The following is a 20,367-nucleotide window of genomic DNA, read 5'->3' on the forward strand; positions in this document are numbered from 1 at the left end:
TTTGAATCCCTATTTTCAGTTCTGTTCAGTGTATATCTAGGAGTAGAATTGCTGGATCATATAATTCTATATTTAACTATGTTTAACGTTATGAGGAAATACCAAACTTTTTTCCACAGCAGTTGCACCATTTTACATTCCCACCAGCAATGAGTGTAGGAGGGTTCTGATTTTCCACATCCTCATCAACACTTTTTATGTTCTGATGTGTCTGATAATAGCCATCCTCATGGGTGTATAGTGGTATCTATCTCATTGTGATTTTGATCTGCATTTCTCTAATGACTAGTAATGTTAAACATCTTGCTTACTGGCCGTTTGTATAATCTATTTGGAGAAATGTCTATTTAAGTCCTTTGCCCATTTTTAAATGGGGTTGTTTAGGGGCACCTGGGTGGCTCAGTTGGTTAAAGTGTCCGATTTCGCCTCAGGTCATGATCTCATAGTTTGTGGGTTCGAGCCCTGCGTCGGGCTCTGTGCTGACAGCTAACTCAGAGCCTAGAGCCTACTTCAGATTCTATATCTCCCTCTCTCTCTGACCCTCCTCTGCTCATGCTGTCTGTCTCTGTCTCTCCTCTCAGAAAGAAATAAAAAACATTTTTAAAAAAGCATTTGAGTTAAATGGGGTTGTTTATTGTTTTGTTGAAATTATAGGAATTCTTTATATATTCTAGACATTAATCCTATAATAGACATATGGATTTACAAATATTGCCTCTCATTCTGTGGGCTGCCTTTTCACTTACTGTGTCCTTTGATGCACAAAAGTTTTAAATTTTGATCAAGTTCAGTTATCTTTTTTTTCTGCCTGTGCTTTTGATGTCATATGTAAGAAATCATTGCCAAATCTGATATCAGAAAGATATTCTCCTATGTTTTATCCAATGAGTTTTATAGTTTTGGCTCTTAGGTTTAAGTCTTTGATTAATTTTGAGCTAATTTTGTATACTGTATAAGGGCCAAGCTCTATTCTTTTGCATGTGGATATGTTTTCCCCAGCAGCATTTGTCAAAAAGACTGTCCTTCCCCCATTGAATGAATGGCCTTGGCACCCTTGTTGAAAATCAGTTCTCCATATATGAGTTTATTTTTGGGTTGTTTATTCCATTGATCTGTATGTCTGTCCTTAATGCTAGTACTCTACTGTGTTGATTACTATAGTTTTGTAGTAAGTTGAAGCAAATTGCATTTATTTATACCATTAATTTCTGTCAGCAGTGTCTTAGTTTTCAGCATATAAGTCTTTCACCTTCTTAGTTGTTAGGTTTATTCCTAGGTATTTTATTCTGATGCTATTATAAGTGGAATCTTTTTCTTAATTTCCTTTTTGGATTGTTCAGCGCTAGTGTATAAAATGAAACTGATTTTTACTTTGATTTTATATCTTGCAACTTTGCTAACCTTGTTTTATTAGCTCTGATGATTTTTGTGTGAAATATTTAGGATTTTTAACATACAGTTGACCCTTGAACATTGCTGGGGTTAGGAGCAATGACCCTGTGCAGTCAAAAATTTGCATATAAGAGACAGTAAGTGTTGTCAAGGGTGTGGAGGAAAAGGAACCCTTGTGCACTGTTAGTGGGAATGCAAATTGATGCAGCCACTGTGGAAAACAGTAAAAGTTTCTTCAGAAAGTTAAAAATAGAACTACCCTACAGTCCAGTAATCACGCTACTAGCTATTTAGCCAAAGAATACAAAAACACTAATTCAGAGGGATATATGCACCCCTATGTTTATTGCAGCATTATTTACAATAGCCAAACTATGGAAGCAGCTCAAGTGCCCATCAACAGATGAATGGACAAAGAAGATGTGATACATATACACAATAGAATATTACTCAGCTATAAAAAAGAATGAAATCTTGCCATTTTCAACAACATGTATGGAGCTAGAGAGTATACTGCTAAGTGAAATAAGTCTGTCAGAGAAAGACCAATAACATGATTTCACTTATATGTGGAATTTAAGAAACAAAACCAACAAAGGGGGAAAAAAGAGACAAACCAACAAACAGACTATAGAAAACAAACTGATGGTTACCAGAGGGGAGGTGGGTGGGGGAATGGGTGAAATAGATGATGGGGATAAAGGAATGCACTTGTGATGAGCTCTAGGTGGTGTATGGATTTGTTGAATCACTATATTGTACACCTGAAACTAATATTACACTGTATGTTAACTATACCAGAATTAAAATGAAAACAAATCTGTATATGACTTTTTTTAATGTTTATCTAGAGAGCATGCGTACATGGGAGGGGAGGAGCAGAGAGAGAGAGAGAGAGAGAGAGAGAGAATCCCAAGCAGTCTCAGACTGTCCGTGGAGAGCCTGATACAAGGCTTGATCCCACGAGCCATGAGATCATGACCTAAGCCAAAATCCAGAGTCAGTCGTTCAAGTGACTGAGCCATCAGGTGCCCTGCATATAACTGTTGGGTCCCCCAAAACTTAGCTATGAATACTGTTGACCAGAAGCCATACCAATAACAAAAGTCAATTAACACATATTTTGTATGTTATTTGTATTATATATTGCATTCTTACAATAAAGTAAGCAAGAGAAAAGACAATGTTGAGAATATCATAAACAGAACATACATTGACAGTACTGTACTGTATTTCGTGAAAAATCTGCATATAAATGGACCCATGCAGTTCAGTCCTGTGTTGCTCAGAGTCAACTGTAATAAGATGATATCATCTGTAAACAGAGATGATTTTACTTCTTCCATTCCAATATGGATGCCTTTTATTTCTTTTTCTAACCTAACTCTTCTGACTACAACTTCCAGTATATGTTGAATATAAGTGACAAAACTGGGCATTCTGTCTTTTTTTTTTTTTTTAATCTTAAGGGAAACCTTTGAATCTTTTACCCTTGAGCATATTTACCATAGATTTTTAAATATAGCATTTATCATGTTAAGGAAATTCTATTCCTCGTTTATTATTTTTATCATAAAAGGGTGTTGAATTTTGTCAAATGCTTTTTCTGCATCAGTTAGGAAGACATGGGTTTTTCCCCCTTTATTCTACTAATGTAGTATATAGTACATTGGTCAGTTTTCATGTGTAGAAACATACTTGCATTCTGAGGATAAATCATTGTGTGTATTTCTTGGTCATTGTGTATATTCTTAATATGCTGCTGAATTCAGCTTGCTAGTAGTTTTTTGAGGATTTTAAAACCATACTGGTCTATGACACTTTTATACTTATTATTTTTTGGTAAACATATGTACACATTTCTCTTTGATGTACCCTAGGATATAATTGATGGGTTATAAGGTATTCATATATTTGTCTTTACTAATTAGTTTCCAAAGCAGTTGTACCAATTTATAGTGATGTGAGATTTCCACTTGCTTAATGTTGTCTCTCCTTTTTACTGTTAGCCATTTAGATGGTGTGTAGTGGTTGAAAACTTTTTACTTTGTCTTAAATGTTTGTTTATTTTTGAGACAGAGAGCACAAGTGGGGAAGGGGCAGAGAAAGAGGGGGACAGAGGATCTGAAGCAGGCTCTGCGCTGACATCAGGGAGCCTGATGCAGGGCTCGAACTCGTGAACCACAGGATCACAACCTGAGCTGAGACTCAACCAACTGAGCCAAGACTCAACCAACTGAGCCACCAAGGTACCCCTTAATTCAAAATGTTTTAAAAACACTGTGCTGCTGGGGCGCCTGGGTGGCTCAGTTTGTTAAGCGTTTGACTTCGGCTCAGGTCATGATCTCACAGTTCGTGAGTTCAAGCCCTGCGTCAGGCTCTGTGCTGACAGCTAGCTTAGAGCCTGGAGCCTGTTTCAGATTCTGTATCTCCCTTTCTCTCTGACCCTCCCCTGCTCACGCTGTCTCTCTCAGAAATAAATAAAAACATAAAAAAATAAAAATAAAAACACTATGCTGACCAAACAAAAGAATATGTGAGCCAGATGTGGTCTATAAGTCAACTCCAGGTCAGACTGTTTTCTGAGAACGTTTGTTTTAATGTATATGTTTTAATGTATATGTGAATAATAATTGTCTACTGGACAACTGGAAGATAAAAAAATTCATGCCATAATCCTATTAGTGGAGAGATTTTGATGCAAACTACATCTGAAACATCCATTTGTATTTGTCTTGCCCTGTTCAGTGGGGTGAGTGGAAAGAACCAGGTCTCATCAGGACTGTGATAAATGGTAGCCCTGAGGCTGTAGAGTCACAAAGAGCCCTTAACCCAGCTGTGGGAGGTGCTCTATAATATTGCCTCATCTACCATCCCTCCTCACCGTGGACTCTACTGTGATGTCAGGCTCAACTCCATCGTGCTCTCAAGACCATAAGGCCAGTGCTCATGCCATTTCTTCCATGTGTTCTTTCTGTGTGGAAAGCTCTCCCTCCCTTCCCTGCTTGGCAAACTCCTACTCATCATTCAAGGTTTATCCCTGTCCCAGATCTTTCCCCACTTCCTTTGGCAGAGAGAATACCTCTCCTCAGAGCTCCCACTGTACCATGTTCCTCACTTAACCTCACCTCATTGAATCACTGGTGTTTATGTCTCCCTCTAAGTTGGTGTCTCTGGGGACATGGCTGGGGCAGACACCTGATGTTTTTGCCACTTATCCATCCTACTTCTAAACGAATAGTGCCCTAAACGTTCCCTGGGACACCACTCCATCCCTGTTGTAAGCCCTGTTGTTTTAGACCATCTTTTCCAGATCACCATAGATTATGGATTACCACAGGACCCACTTTGGGATAATGTTTAGTCCCAGGACTTTTATTCATACTGTTAGAGGAAGAAAAGCTCTCTTGGCTAGACTTGAACCCAGAAGGGCATTTGGTCTAGGGCTGCTTAATATCACTGAAGCCTTTGAAGGAGACAGCTCTTCTGTCTGTAAAGACAGAAAGATGAAAACAGTCTAACGGACACTGAATTTCTGCAGTTTCTGAACTTCTTGGTTATATGACCCAATACTTTACTTCTTCAGCTTAAATCAGTTTGAGCAAGGGGTCTCTGTCATTTGCAGCCTCAAAAGGTCTGATGCAAGATGGTTGTTTCCTTCCCTGATGACCTGCTCTCTGAGACCAACTCATTGATTTAGCTCTAGAAGGATAGGAGTCTACTGGAAAAGACCTCAACACCACTGGACTTTCAGCAGACAGGGCACAGCCTGGATCACTCATCAGATGCCAGAGACCCAGCCTCTCTTTTTGGGCCCTCAGGGATGTCCAACTTCAACCCACCACCTTATATGGGAAAAGCAAGATCCAGACAGGTTAAGTGAGTTGCCCCAAATTGCTCAGCTTAGATGCTGTCTCCAATTCTACTTGCCCTCATAATCCACACACTTCTCATTATACCAAAGAAGGCACTCAGTATGCTGAGTCACTGAGATGTTCTAGAGAGACAAGTACCCTGGCTGGGGGTGGGGGTGGGGCGGGGGGCAGGAGGGTGTGGACAAAAAAGTCAGAGCCAGGTCTAGAGCCAACCAGATCTTTATTAGTCTCTGCAGCAGGGCCACTGGAGCCCAAACCTACAAGGGAATTTAGTGGGCTACTCTGGCTACTGGGCAGGAATGTTAGCATTTCTATTAGGACAGGGTGGGAGAGGAAATTGGAAGGGAGCCAAATCAAGAGATTGCTGGGCCACCTACAGGAGGCACATGTGGGGCTTCCCACTGGATCAGGCCCTAGAAGTGAACACTGCCATCTCCCCCAGAGTGAAGGAAGAGACAAAGCCTAAGATGGTGACAACCACAGTTATGGACAGAAGGCCAAGTTCCTGGGGACCAGGAATGCATTTTCTGATGGAGCTGCCATCCTAGGGCTGGAGGTCCTGAACAGAGCTCATCTGTCCCCCAGGGGACCCCAGGTTCAACTCAGTTGCTGCCCCAGGCACCCTAACATGGGAAACAAGTGTTTTCTGAGCACTGAAGGAACAAGGGACCTAGGAAGCTGATAGTGGGAAGGATGGGGTTAATCTCATAAAGTGTTTTGGATTTGAGTATGTGTTAGTATTAACAGGCAATATATTCATTATAGGCGCAGTCATGAAACTTCCCTCAAAAAAATCTCACATCTCCCCTTTACCCAGCAAGCTCTTTAGCCTGGAGGGCCATCATGATCTTATCCCAGTCCCCACCCTTGCCTAAATGAACTCTTAATTCTTTGGACATGCCCATGATGTTCATTGCTCTGCACTCTTGTAACAGCCCTACTCCTAGCCTACCTTCTTCTGTTCTTTACCCTCACGTGTCAAAGGATTGAGAACTCTGCCTTGTCGAGTGTTTGTTTACTTCTGTTTTTCCCAGCAATCCTGGAGGTGCTGGAGGAAAAAACCTGACTCCTCTGTCTCCAGCACCTGGGAACTTTTAAGTCACATGAGTTGTTTTTTGTGTCTTGGTGTATTGGAGGGAAACATGTCAATATGTGTCTATAACAAAAGTCTGGGGTGTCTGGCAGTAGATCTAAGGATTTCGAGCTATGTTTGTGCCTGGGATGATAGCTTCTTCCAATGCAAGGGGTGAGTGGGGGAGTGGGATGGATGATTCAAGTACGGAGGGACTAATGGAGGAGCCAAAGTACGGCAAGGCTTAGATCGTGGAGGGTGGGGCCAAGGAGGAAAAGAGATCTATTGGTCTATGCGCAAGGTCCACTCTCCCAGTCCCAGGGCTCAGAACCAGCACGGCGACCACATGAGCGAGCCAAGCGCGGCACCTGTGGCGGCCCCCGCGAGCATGCCCATGGCCAGTGGAGCGCCCGCACTGTAGCAGGGATTCTCCCGCACTACGACGTGCGTCACACCAGGGCCTGTGGAGGAGAGAGCGGTAAGGGCCTTCAGAGTAGGGAGCAGAGAGATCTTCACTCCTCTCCTCCCAACTAGACTCATGCCCAACCCAGGGTAAGGGGCTGAGCCCACTCTTCTGCACCTCAGTCGGAGAAACTAAGGCCTTGTTGTGGAAAGGACTTGCGCTCCTTCTCCAGGGCTTAAAGGGCTTGGATCTGCTGGGGCCATGAGGCTAGACTGGAACAGCGAGGAAACCAGGATCTCTAAGAACCAGGCCACAGCAGAGGATGCGCTGTTCCAACCTCCAGCCTCTGGGGCTGAAAGAGGCGGCCATTCCCGCGTTAGCCACCAGGGGTCGCAAGCAGCTCAGAAACGGGTATTGCTGGTCAGCCAGCCCGGAGAAGTGAGGTCAGCTCTAGAGTGTGGAGGTACACTGGTTCAAGAGGTATCCCGGGATGGGAAGGGCTCAGCGGTGGGTCCCGCCCGGAAAAATCTGTGGTCCTCACAAGAGTGAGTTCTGTCCTGGCTACCAGACCTTGAGAGGGGCCTGGTGCTGGATACGGGCAGGGGGAGGGCCAGGCTGGAGACTTACCTGCGTAGGGCGGTCCGTAGTAGCTGCGTACATATGTGGCTTCGTGCGCATTGGGGGTTACCACCTCATAGTAGTCCTGGTATGGGCTGTAGACACGCACCTGGGGAGCCCCGTTGGATTACTGCCCAGAAACTCCCTGGACCAGGTTTGGTCCCCTACCTACCACACCCCGCTTAGGTTCTGGGCTACAAAGCCACTTTTTCAAGGTTAGAAATGGATTTCCAGGAACCAGCAACCTCCTGGAGAAAGGCCCTGCCTCCCTGCATGGTCCACGGTCCTTGTCGTCTAAAACTATAGCCCCTACATCCAGATCCCATTTTCCCACCCTAGCCTCCTACCTAGAACTCCCTTGATCAAAAATCCTCCATGGTGGGGGGCCTGGGTGTCACAGTTGTTTAAGTGTGGGACCCTTGATTTCTGCACAGGTCATGATCTCATGATTTGTGAGCTCAAGCCCCTAGCTGCATCAGGCTCTGCGCTGTCAGCCTGGGAGAATCTCTCTCTCTCTCTCTCTCCACACCTCCCCTTCTCATGTGCTCTCTCAAAATAAACAAACATTAAAAAATATATTTTTTCAAATTCTCCATGGCTCCCAACTTCCCTACGTAATCTAATATTTGCTAGCTGCTCTCTAACGGTCCCATTTGGAGAAATCCAATGGATTTCTCTACTCTCCTAGTCATGGGGTGGGGCACCTGGCCAACCCCCAGGCCCAGAAGTAAAAGCAGGTTGGGGAGGAAGGAAAAGAAAGGAGGGGATGGATGGAAAGTAACTAAAGACTTATCGAGTATCCACCATGTACCAGGTCCTGAGGGAGGTGTTCATATGTATTACTTCCTCTAGTCCTTACTGCAGGCATTGTTATCTCCACATTACCACAGAACCGGGGATGGGGGGCTCAGAGAAGAATGGTCATTGTTCTCTCTCTGAGGGAGGAAAGCAGTCTCTCCTTTAGAATCAACCCCTCAAAGCCTAACTCCAGGAAGCCCATTTGGTTTCAGAAAGAATCCTTTCTTCTAAGTTTTCTATGGACTGTCTTTCCTCCTGGCCTTTCCTGCCTGTACTCCAAATGTAAGCTACTTATAAGCATGCACTCTGATTAATTCTGTTACATGCAGGGTCTAGTGAATAGCAAAACCAATAAAATATGCCGAATTAAATGGAAACTCCTAATCCACACCCTTCAGGGAGCAAGATCCCCCTTCTCTCCTGGCTCCTTCTTCTTAGCTCCCTTCCACTCTACATCTCTCTCAAACTAGGTGTCACCCCTGAATGGTCCAACTCCGTTTAGAAATCAGGTGTCTTAAACTCCACCTATCTCAAAGTGATTTCATCACCTTTCTATCTCCCGAACCTGCTCTTCCACAATTGCTTTTCTCTAAATGCCACCACCATGCACTCAAACTAAGGCATCAGGTTAGCACTCTTATCTTCACACACTTGTCTTCCATATCACTGCAGCCTCCAGGTCTCATGATTTTATCTTCTAACTATGCTCTTCTGTCCATCCTTTTGGCCAGTGCCAAGAGAATAAGCCATTGGTTTTGGCAACTTGGAAATTGTGGATGACCTTGAAAAAACATTTTTCAGAGGAATAGTTGGGGTAAGAATCTAGACTATGGAGAGTTGAAGAATGGATGAGAGATGAGGGATGGAATCAACATGTCATGACATCTCTTTCAGGAAATTTGATTGTACAAGGGGTTTCTCTAAGTATACCTTGTGATTTCAAATCTCTAGGCCATTTCTCTTTAAAAAATTTTTTTGTTAACATTTATTTATTTTTGAAAGAGAGAGAAACAGAGGGCAATCAGGGGAGAGGCAGAGAGAGTGGGAGACAGAATCTGAAGCAGGCTCCAGGCTCTGAGCTATCAGCACAGAGCCCGATGCGGGGCTCAAACTCACAAACCATGAGATCATGACCTGAGCCGAAGCTGGATGCTCAACCTACTGAGCTACCCAGACACCCTTCCATGCCATTTCTCTTTGATGAGAATGCCTTTCTCCCCATTTTTAATTCAGACTGAACCCAAATATCACTCTCCCTGAACCTCAGGTTCTGTTGGGGTCCCATATGGGGTCCCCTAGCCCTTAGACTCTCCTTATCACAGCACCAGTCACTCTGCAGTTTCATTGTTTGTATCCCTGTGAGTGTGTGTCTCTCCTATCAGACTTGGAGACACCCCACCAAGGGGGTCTAATCAGGCCTCATTAGAACATGATAGGTGCCTAATGATTTGAATTTACCTCAAGCAAGTCAAATACAGAATCGGACTGGAACTAAGGTCACCCAGTTCTAAGTCCAGCCTCAACTTAGGGACAGCGACCAGTTCCAGCATTACCAGGGTAATGCTAGAGGCTCAGACAAACAATGCTCAGTCTCAGGTGATTTCCTCACTGTGCTCTTCCCTAAAAATGATCCAGTAGAACTTTCTGGTGGTGGGTAGCCAGGATCTGAGCTCCATGCCTGGAAAGGTCTAGAGAGATACAAGCACTCAGACCCCCAATTTTATTTGTAGAGACTTTAAGGTCTAGAGCCTGTACTTGCACAGCAGCTGCACAGTGAACCAGGGGCCTCACCAGGCCTTAGAGAGAATGGAAAACACCAACTCATGCCCCTTGGTGGCTCCTATTTCTACCCTCCAGGTCTGGGAGCCCCAGAGGTAAACTCATGTGGGTCACCTGGCAACAGAGCAGAGGATCCCCCAGGGACCTCATGGACAGAACCTAAGGGCTTGATCCCTGATCCTCTCCCTCTCTGCAAGCCCAGCCCCTTTTGCAAGTGCAGGGTCAGCCTATCAGAAGGTCACAAATAGAACCCTTCCCTCAGAAAAGCTGTTGTAACTTAGGTTCATAGCTTTTTTTTTTTTTTTTAATGTTTGTTTTAATTTTTTTTTTTTTAATTTCTGAAAGAGAGAGAGACAGCATAAGCAGGGGAGGGTCAGAGAGAGAGGCAGACACAGAATCTGAAGCAGGCTCCAGGCTCTGAGCTCCAGGGTCCAGGCACCCCTGGTTCATAGCTTTTTAAACCCCATTTTTAGGCATCCCTACTTTAAACAAACTTTATCCTTGGGGCACCTGGGTGGCTCAGTCAGTTAAGCGTCTGACTTTGGCTCAGGTCATGATCTCACTGCTTGTGCATTCAAGTCCCATGTCTGGCTCTGTGCTGACAGCTCAGAGCCTGGAGCCTTCTTTGGATTCTGTGTGTGCCTCTCTTTCTTCCCCTCCCCCACTTTCTCTCTCTCTCTCTGAAAAATAAACAAACAAAAAAAATCTTTAAACACACTTACATCCTCACTGGGGCTGGGAGGGCGGGGGTGTCTCAGAATGGCTGGGTTGGGAATCCTAGTACTGCCACTGATGAATCAAGTGACCCAGCCAAGTTATGTAGCTTCTCGGAGCTTCAGTTGTTTTTTTTTTTTATGTTTTTTAATTTATTTCTGAGAGCGAGCGAGCAGGGGAGGGTTAGAGAGAGAGGGAGATACAGAATCTGATCTGAAACAGGTTCTGAGCTGGCTGTCAGCACAGAGCCCGACGCGGGGCTTGAACCCACAAACTGTGAGATCATGACCTGAGCCAAAGTCGGACACTTAACCGACTGAGCCACCCAGGTGCCCCAGAGCTTCAGTTTTTACATCTGTAAATGGGGACAGTCTTTCCTACAATGCCTACTCCCAAGGCACAGTGAGAATCCAGCAGAGCCATGTCTATGCACCTGGACCTAGGTAGACCTAGCACTTCTGGGTTCAGTGGTTCTGCACATCAGAATTACGTGAATAACTTTTTTTTTTTAAACCACAGACCTCCAAAGCCCCATTCCAAGGCCTACAAAATTAAAGCATCTAGAGGTATGATCTGAACGTTTGGATTTTTTTTTTAAAGTCCTGAAGTGATTCTAACTCACAGCCACAATAAGCACCATTATGCTAGAAAAGGAGTTCACAGTTGACTATAAAACCACTGGCACTGGAAGACAGGCCCCCACTTCACCCACCCCATGCTCTGCTGAGCAATGGGAACAGAGAAAGGATTCATCCCCCAATCCTGCTTTCCAGAAATTCTGGGATGGGGGAAGGGAGACGGTTGTGAACTAAATTATGATACGCAGTAGTGATGCCATTAACAGGTTTTTCCACTCCTCCTTCCTCCCTTTAGTCTTTCACTCATTCGCTTATTCAGTGAACACTGCCTGAGGCCCACTTGTGTCCCAGCAGCATGCACCAGGAAGAAGAAGGGTCAAAACAGATTGTCCCTATCACTGAGCACTCACTGAGCACCTGCTGTATACCCAGAACTGAGCCAGGCTCTACAGGGGAAGAGCTGATCAGACCCATCTTTGCCTTGAAGGAAGTCCCAGGTCTCAAGGGAGAATAGAGACTGGAATAAAGGGACTTGAAACCAGGCCTAATAAGATGATACTAAGGACTAGCGCAGCAGGCTGCGAAGGGAGTGGTGATACCTGGAGGTCTGGGAAGTCCTCCCTGAGGAGATGGTAGCCTTCGAAGTGGCTCTTAGAGGCTAAGCATCAGTTTGTCAGAAGAATAAGGAAACAAAGAGTCTTCACAGCAGAGAGAATGGCATGTGCAAAGCCAGGGAAGAGGTCTGGTGCAGCTGGGAAGCTGGAGGAGCAGCTAGAGCACAGGGGATGAGGGGATGTGGTAGGTGAGATTGGCTCAGGCCGTATCCTGAGGGCCTTGAGAATGGGACTGTCATTGGTGTTCTGTGGGCGACAGGGAGCCATGGAATGTTTGTGAGCAGAGAAGGGATGGGCTGGGTCCAGTTTTGGAGGCACATCTTTGTGGCCAGAATGGAGGCAGGGAGGGCTGAGCCAGCACTTACCCAGATCCGCCTCTCAACCTTACAGGGGCTCCACGAGCGGGTCACACACCTGACCTTGGGGCAAACCCGGCGGCTCCTGAGAGGGACGGTGGCTCCAGCTGGGGCCTGCTCAAGCCACAGAAACCCAAGAAGGGAGAGGGAGGAGGTGTCAGTGGCCCTCTACATCTGGAAAAACTCAGAGCTTTTAACAGGCCCAACCAGAGCCTGCCAGCTGGGCAGGGGAAAGAGTGGTCCTCTTCCTCCTCGGCTCATGGTAATACAGAGAGGCACAGAGTGGGTGGTGACTTGGCCAAAATTACACAGAGAAGGATCAGTAGTGTCCCTCCAGAATTAGCCCACCTTCACTGGTTTTAGGCTGCAGAGGCTTCCCAGTCTCCAGGAAGGACAGAACAACTCTGATCTACCCTCCCACCCACTTGCCCCCCATTCATTGGCCTCCCAGCCTTGCCCCTGGCTGTGACCCTGGCCCTATGTTCCCTGGAAGAGCCTCCATCCAGAGTGGGGCATAAATCTGCAGAACATGGAGGGATAAATCTGCAGGACATGTTCTGTTTGTAGGCACAGAACAGAGAGAAGCCACGGACACAGCCATGAACATTCAGAGACAGGCAGACACTGGTACAAAGACTGAAGCAAAAACACATTTGAGCAAGCCCTGGGATCATACGGCTATGTGTGAAGGGGGACAGTGGGAGGGGGAGTAGAGGGTCAAAGCAGAGACTGTGGTAAGCAGAGCAGCAGGAAGGTGTACAGGCAGAGGAGGGACAAGGCAGCTTCATAGAGTCACAGAGTGCAGAACAGAACGGTCAGCCCTCACCTCCTTCTGCCTCTTTTGGGTGGGACTCATTTGCTCTGCATATGGAGAATTTGGGGCTCAGAGCCAGGTTAGCCAACAGGGGTGTCTCCACCCTGCAGACCACTGCTCCAGCCTCCTCACTTCCAGCTTTTTCTAATCCAGCCTCCATCCAGAAGCCTGAATCTGCTCCCCAAAGTCTGGCCACAGTCCCTCCTTCTTAATGCCCTTTATTGCTCCCCACAATGCTCCTCAGAGGTCATTTCCCCCATTTCTTTCCCTCCACGCATTATCCTCCAGCCAGGACAGACTCTTGGCACTTACACACACACACACACACACACACACACACACACACACACACACACGTGCACATCTCACCCCCCCACCTCTGCTCTTGCAGTTCTTTCTACAGGTAATGTCCTTCCCTCCAAATCTCACTGAGCTAGGTTCCAATAAAGGCTCTTCCACAGATTTAAGATGATGAGGCTTTGGACAAGTCACTTTCCCCTCTGAACCTCAGCTTCCCTATGTGTAAAAAGGAACCAAAAGTATCAGCCCTACCAGAGCTGTTGGAAGATTAAATGATACAACCAATGGCAGGAACTGAGCACAATGCTCACCCCTCAGCAGGTGCATGTCTAAGAGGGGTTCTAAATGCAGTCCAGTCTTCTCTGTTACTTCCCAGCAGATTCTATCTAGGTGAGACTGGGCTCCATTGTGCCACAGAGAGAAGGAGCAAGCATACAATGTGGAATCAGGCAGATGGGGTCAAGGCCAAGCTGGGTTATCACTGAGCTGGGGCTGTGGGCAGCTCCTCAAACCCACACTTCCATCAATCACTAGGTTCTGTTGACTCTACCTCCTAAATATGTCTTATCCTCATCAGCTTAGGCCATCAGCAAGGCCATAGACCAGGCCTCCCGCCAGTCACCAGGACTCTGTCCCAGCCTTCCAACTGGTCTCCTGGTATCCATTCTTACCCTCTACAGTCCAGTCCCTACCATCCAGACTATATTTCAAAAACACAAATCTGTTCTGATGTGTTCATCTCATCCCACTAATTAAAAGCTTTCCATGACTTCCTGGTGTTCTTAGCAGAAACCAACATCCTTAATACATCCCATAATGCCTGGCCCTGCCAACCCTCCTTCTCCCTTGCTCTCCCTCCCTAAGCTCCAGCTGCCCCAGCCTTCATTCTGTTCTTGAACTTGCTAAGTCTTACCCTTTCTCAGAGCCTTTGCACAAGCAGTTCCTCTGCCTGGAAAGCTGTTTCCTCTACTCTACCCCATCCCTTCTACACAGTCTATTTCTGTTTATCCTTCAGGTCTCATCTTTAGCCTTGTCTGAACTGCCACCTGGATCAGGCCACCAAGATGGTCACACATTGAATGCACAGTGCACATCTCTGTCAAAGCAGTTAACACCATTGCAATAGAATCATTAACTGTGACTAGTTGCTTCCTCACACCTGGCTGCCCACTAGATTGAATCCAGGAAAACAGGGCCCACACCTCTTTACTTAGTTCACCTCTAATCCCTGCCCTTCGGCAGAGTGCCTGAACATAACAGGAATTCAGTAAATATTTGTTGTGTGGATGAATGAAGCTCAATCTTATCATCTGCAGAGAGGTGACAATAATCCCAGCCTCACAGGACTGTTGCCAAGAGTAGCTGGAACTGCACCTGCTTCACATCTAGCGCATAATAGTTGCTCGATAAAAGACAATTCCTTTGCCCCAGCTTACATGCCACCCCCTTCTTTCTCTCTCTTCTCCAAAAACCAGCTGTCTGTCTTCTGACCTCTTCCACTTGGACTCAGCATCTGAGTCCACACAAGCCTATTCACTCACATTTATGGGATTGAGAATTCCTGGCAGGTGGAGACCGAGTCTGAGTCACCCATGATTCCATGGCAGGAAGGGGTAGGGAGGGAAAATAAGGGAATGGGGGCTCACCGGGGTAGAATTCGCCTCCAGCAGCGCCGTCTTCCACGCTCTGCAAAGCAAAACCAGACCATGAGGAGGGAGTTTGGGAGATTGGGCCCCTACCTGTTAGATTTGCATACTCAACATAGCCTCAGCCCTAGTCTCCTGTTAAGGTGGGAGGTCCCCTTGACCCCTTTAGGCAGACAAAGCCCCCCTCTCCCACCCCAGTCACATGGGCGGAGCCCTCATTCGAGCTGGAGCCTCCTAATTCATTTTTAATCCACAGTCTTCCCCTCTACCAGCTTCCATGTCTAGTCACTAGACAGCTGGGCTTGGGTGGTCTCTCGAGGGCCTTCAGATTCCGGCATGCTTGGGCTGGTTCTCTAGCTGCAGCTCACCTCCACACCCCAACCTACACACACACAGTTCCCCAACACTCTGACCCCAGAGCCCCGTGAGGGCCCAGTGGACACCAGACAATCGGGCCTTTGTTGGTTGCCATGGCACCTGGCTGGGGTGGACAAGGCGGCTCTGTGCTTTGTCGGCCCAGCGCTCAGCTTCCCCCACTCCCACACACCCCATCTCTTTCACTCTTCTACAATGCAAAGGCCTACTGACATTCGGCCCTGAGGGTAGGAAGGGAAAGAATGTGAATAAGCAGACACACCCGGCCTCACAGTGTGGATCTGCACTGGACATTCGCATGTCCCTGCAACACTGTGGGCTGCCTCTGTGAGGCGGGCAGGGTCTCTGCCTCAGATCAGAGGCCACCCACCAAGGTGTCTTCTCAGGAGGCAGTGGGAAGGGGGTCCTTTATGGATGCCACAGGGCTGTCTGTTCCTTCATATCACCCCCAAGTGAGGGCTCATCTCAGAGCCTGCTAAATACACTACTCCATATGATCAAGGACCACACACCTGAGGCAGGTGCGCCCACTCCTCCCTCAACAGTCCCGAGTTCCACCATGATGTGAGGACTTTCCTGGGAATCACACCAATCGCCATGAGCCATTCAGATCCACTCTGCCCAGCCCCCGCCCTGTGGACTAATCTTTGTCCCCCCCTTCCTATCCTTTGGGACTCAGAAAGCCCAGGGAGGAGGAGGCATCTGGTTATGTTCCCCAAGATCTGGCCCTATCCTCTCCTGAGAGAACTCACATGGCATCATCCTTGGTCTCTGCGCACAGATGCAAGCGGGAGCCCTCCCGGAGGTTCACAGTCAGCAGGCCATCTCGGCTCCGGCCCTCTGGGGGCTGCACATCTAGAGGCAGACACACACATATGGGGTTTCTATGAGGCACAGGCCCCCAGTAAGCCAGAAACAAGAATAGGGACTGACCTCCAGGTCCTGTTTATTGGCCATTGCCAACCTCCTCTGATCTCAAACACTTTCTCTGGGATTCTGCTTTACTCTTCAGAGCCTTTCAACCTTTCCACATTGCCTATTGCCATAGTTAGAGACATCTGTCAATTACCCTGTTATAACTGTGGCCTGAGCTCTGGTTGAGATTTGCTGTGTGACTCTGGGCCAGTCACTTAACCTCTCTGATCCTCCTTATCTCTTTTCATCTTTTTCCAGTTCCTAGCACCCACAGGGCAGGAAATGTGTCTGACTCGCCTCTGTGATCCCAGCATAGGACCCAGGCCCAGCACAGGGTAGAAACTCAATAAGGAACTGATTTCTTATTTCACACCCACATGAGTTGGAGTTGATAGAGACACAGAAGCAATGTCTGTGGAAGCCCTCTGAAGCTGGCAAGAGCCTAATGCAGATAATATTAGACAGACACAGTGGGAGGGCCATGGACCTAGTCACAGTGCCAGAGGGAAAAGGGCTTCTCACCATGGCACTCTTGGCCGATCTTTATGTTGCGGACATTGAACTGGATGAGCACACGGTCCTCCTCATCCTGCGCAGTCTCGTCATGGTAGTAGCCCAGAGTCCCATCCAGCCACAAGGCAAACCAGTTTCTTTTCCAGCGGCGGAGGATGGAGCCTGTGCAGTAGTCCACAGTTGCTAGGAAGGCTGATTTCAGAGCCTGCTAGGGGGCAGGAACCCTGGGCAGGCTCCCAGAATCCCCTCACTCCCAACCCCAGTGTTATAACCATCCCTTTCTTGTTTATCTGCGCCCTGAGATGATAGGACCTCTTTCTGCCTTGTTCACCCAGTGCCTCCCATTGGGCCTAACACATAGCAGAGACTCCATAAATGTGTTGAATGGTAGATGAATGACCAGATTCCTTCCTTGGGGACTTCCAAGGCCAAGCCCCAGGTTTCTTCAAGGGCAAAGACCTCTTCCTGCCCTGAGCCTCCATCTTATCTCTTATCTCTGATTTGTGTGACAGTTGTTTCTGTAGTGTCTGCCTCTTCTACCAGACTGGGGTGTCCACAGCTCCCCCTTCCCTGGACCTGGCACCCAGCAGGACCTGGGCTCAATGTTTGCTGAACTGAGAATGGGTCATGGGGTGTTATAGAGCTCCTAACCCAGGACAGCTCTTCTTCAGATAATGATTCTGGTCATTGGTGGGTCTGGAAACCTGAGCCCTACCTTCAGCATCTTATGACTGAAAATCTTAACAGAAAGGGCAAAGCATAAAGGAGTCTCTTATGGTTTTATAGATCCCAAAGCACAGAGGTGTTTTCATATTATTCCGAGGTTTGTTCCATGGCCGGCCCTGGGCTAGTGCTATGGATACGCAGAGCATCAAACCCATTCCCTGCCATTGAGGAGCTCACAGTCTAGGGTCAGTATGGAGTGGGGAAGTGGTAAGACCCACAGGTGAAGGCAGTTATTTTATAGGGGGGTCCATGCTATAGCAGGTATGTATGAAGCATTGGGAATGGTGTAGGGAGCCTCTAACCCAGCTTGGTGCTACAGCAGAGGCTGGAGTGGTTATAGGAAAAGTCAGAGAAGGCTCCTCCCAGAAAGGGACATTTTCCAAGCAGTCAGGAGTAGGAAGGACATTCCAAGCAGAGAAAAGAGTATGGACAAAGGAGGAGAGGATAAAAAGGGTCTTGTTTCTTAGGAGAATGGTTCACTGTGGCACACCTAACAGGCCACTTCCTTCACTCCTGTCCCTGACAAGGTACAGAACAGACAAGGATTTGGTCCAGGATCACTCACTCTGTCTCCACAGCCAGCCGCCCCTCACGAGGGCCATCTCTTCAAAAGGACTTTCCAGGGCGGAGTCAGGCGGAACCTGTCGGAGGATCCACAGGACACACAGGCCTCATCAGCAGCTCCAGGGCAGCTCCTCAGAGAGAAGCCCCCAGCCCTGCCCTCCCTGGTCCTCCCTGGGGAAGCCACCGAGGAAACATTTAAGGGAGTGTTAGTAAACAAACAAGGGCAAGCCTGCTGGTCTCCTCCTTCTCTGCTCTAGAAAGATAATGGGAGCACTGTCCTCGCGGGGTCAGCAGGGCAGCCACCCATTGTGTGGGGGTGGGGGGTGGTCAGGAGCCTGGATTCCAATCTCAGCTCCATAACCTTCGCCATGTCTCTTGAGGAACAGTTAACAATGTTGGAAACCCTAGAATGTTGAAATGCTGGCAGCACCAAATATTAAATCATGGCAATGAATGAGGAACTTTCATGATAAGAAAAACCTCCCTAGAATCTGAACCTCACCTGAGCCGTTTACAAAGTGTGTAAAATAATAGTTCAATAGCATCTATTATTGACTGAGCATTATGTACCGAGTACACTTCTCAGTGCTTTCGTCTATTATCTCATTAAAGCCTCATGAAAATCCTTTTTACTCCCAGAAAACAGGCCTGGAGAAGTTCCATCACTTGCGCAGATCCCCTTGATTAGTAAACAGTGGAGCCAGCACTGACACACAGCAGTCCCAGCTTCTAACCATTACAACAGTAGGAGCTTTTAAAACTGTCAACAGCCAGGTCATACCCCATAACAATTAAATCAGAAGGGCTGGGGCTGGGAGGCAAGCATTGATAGTTTTTAAAGATCCCAGGTGATTCTAATGTGCAGCCAAGTTTTGAAACCACTGCAAGTACTATATACTACGTCACCTTGTCCCCACGGTAACTCTATTGGATGGGTAGAATCTTTACTCCTATTTTACAGACGGACATACTGAGGGACAGCAAACGACTTGTGCATGTAGGTGATGGAGCTTGGACTGGAATCCAGATTCCCTCTGTTCCTGAGGGCGACTTACTTGCGAGTAGGTGCCTCTGCCCCTCCCCCACTTGCTTACACCTGTTGCTGCGTAGCAAGAGCTAGAACACCTGAGCTGGAAGGCCTGGCTTTGTCCCTACTTCTCCTGCCGCTCCCTCCCCTCTCCAAGCCCTACACTGGTCAGACAAGAGAGTCAGGTGCAAACTCCCTCTCCGGCCTCCCCTTGATGCACCCACCTGTCTACACCTGCGGCGGATGCTGCTGCCAAAACGGCCGCTACTTGATGCTGCTGTTACCCAACCCGCTGCGCCTGCGCTTTGTGTATCCCAGAGCGCCTGAGGCATTTCAATGCCCGACTGCCCCTGGGCCCCGCCCCCTGGGCCCCGCCCCACCTCCTGGGAGGGGAAGGAGCGGGGAGAGATGCGCGATCAGGAGGCATTCTGGGACTTGTAGTCTGAAGCCTTAGAGCTGGATTGCACAAGGCGTCTCCTGGGTGGTAACCCTGTGTTGACCTGTGTCGACTTGTGTTGACCTGTGTTGCTCACACAGGTGAGCAGATGCACCTGCAATTTATTTTCCCAACACATTTGTGCACTCATTTATCATGAAATACATTTCCTAAGAATCATTAACTCATTCTCTAGAAAAAAGTAAGGTAGTAAGGAGGAGCCAATTTCCTAGTTTTGTCACGTTTTTTCGATACTCGGTTTGTGTCTGGCACTGAACTGAATGCTAGTGGAGGGCACAAAGGAACATCTGACAAGGCCTTTCCTCCTTCCTGCCCCAGCTTCCAGTCCGGTGGGGTAGACTAAATGGAGACACAGGTAGAGGACAGGGTATGATTTAGCAATGGGAGAAAAAGTCTGACTTTGCCCAGAGGTTCAGGAAGGCCTCCCAAGAAGGCTAAACAGGGTTTTTGAAGTATGAGTAGGAATTTCCCAGGGGTAGACCTAAGAGAATCATATGAGCACTGATCGGAAAGTTCAAAAGATGGGGCGCCTGGGTGGCTCAGTCAGTTAAATGTCCAACTTCAGCTCAGCTCATGATCTCACAGTTCATGGGTTTGAGCCTTGTGTCAGGCTCTCTTGACAGCTCAGAGCCTGGAGACTGCTTCAGATTCTGTGTCTTCCTCTCATTCTGCCCCTCCTCAGCTCGTTCTCGGTTTCTGTCTCTCAAAAATTAATAAACGTTAAAAATAAAAAGAAGAAGAAGAAGAAGGAGAAGGAGAAGGAGAAGGAGGAGAAGGAGAAGAAGAAAGTCCAAAAGAGTATGCAGTATTTCAGTGTGTTTGGAAAGTACA

General features: G+C 47.4%; 1 protein-coding gene across 5 annotated transcripts; it reads right to left on the reverse strand.

Moving 5' to 3' along the window:
- Positions 1-5,470: 5,470 nt before the first annotated feature.
- Positions 5,471-19,397, reverse strand: PLEKHB1 (pleckstrin homology domain containing B1). Of its 5 annotated transcripts, none has more exons than XM_039219918.1 (8): positions 19,304-19,397; positions 18,054-18,129; positions 16,772-16,924; positions 16,087-16,189; positions 14,960-14,999; positions 12,209-12,313; positions 7,370-7,469; positions 5,471-6,800 (listed from the first exon to the last, which is right to left on the reverse strand). In XM_039219918.1, exons 2-8 carry the CDS (start codon positions 18,088-18,090, stop codon positions 6,664-6,666), a joined length of 675 nt encoding a protein of 224 aa, XP_039075849.1. In that variant the 5' UTR covers positions 18,091-18,129; positions 19,304-19,397; the 3' UTR covers positions 5,471-6,663. The 5 variants fall into 5 exon arrangements, with proteins under 5 accessions (XP_039075849.1, XP_039075847.1, XP_039075848.1 ...); XM_039219916.1 differs by having other exon boundaries at positions 16,772-16,954; XM_039219917.1 differs by lacking the exon at positions 19,304-19,397 and adding an exon at positions 19,108-19,286 and having other exon boundaries at positions 16,772-16,954.
- Positions 19,398-20,367: the final 970 nt, after the last annotated feature.

This window comes from Hyaena hyaena, unplaced genomic scaffold, assembly GCF_003009895.1.
Source record: "Hyaena hyaena isolate Hyena2069 unplaced genomic scaffold, ASM300989v1 scaffold_848, whole genome shotgun sequence".
Taxonomy (NCBI): Eukaryota; Metazoa; Chordata; class Mammalia; order Carnivora; family Hyaenidae; genus Hyaena; species Hyaena hyaena.

What these genes read in the sequence shown, in the direction of transcription:
- PLEKHB1 (XM_039219916.1), bottom strand. Translation starts at nt 18,090, where the DNA reads ATGGCCCTCGTGAGGGGCGGCTGGCTGTGGAGACAGA. An exon ending in TGGAGGCGAATTCTACCCCG is followed by an intron (nt 12,314 to 14,959) that starts GTGAGCCCCCAT and finishes TGGCTTGAGCAG; the next exon opens with GCCCCAGCTGGAGCCACCGT. An exon ending in CTACGGACCGCCCTACGCAG is followed by an intron (nt 6,801 to 7,369) that starts GTAAGTCTCCAG and finishes TCTCCTCCACAG; the next exon opens with GCCCTGGTGTGACGCACGTC.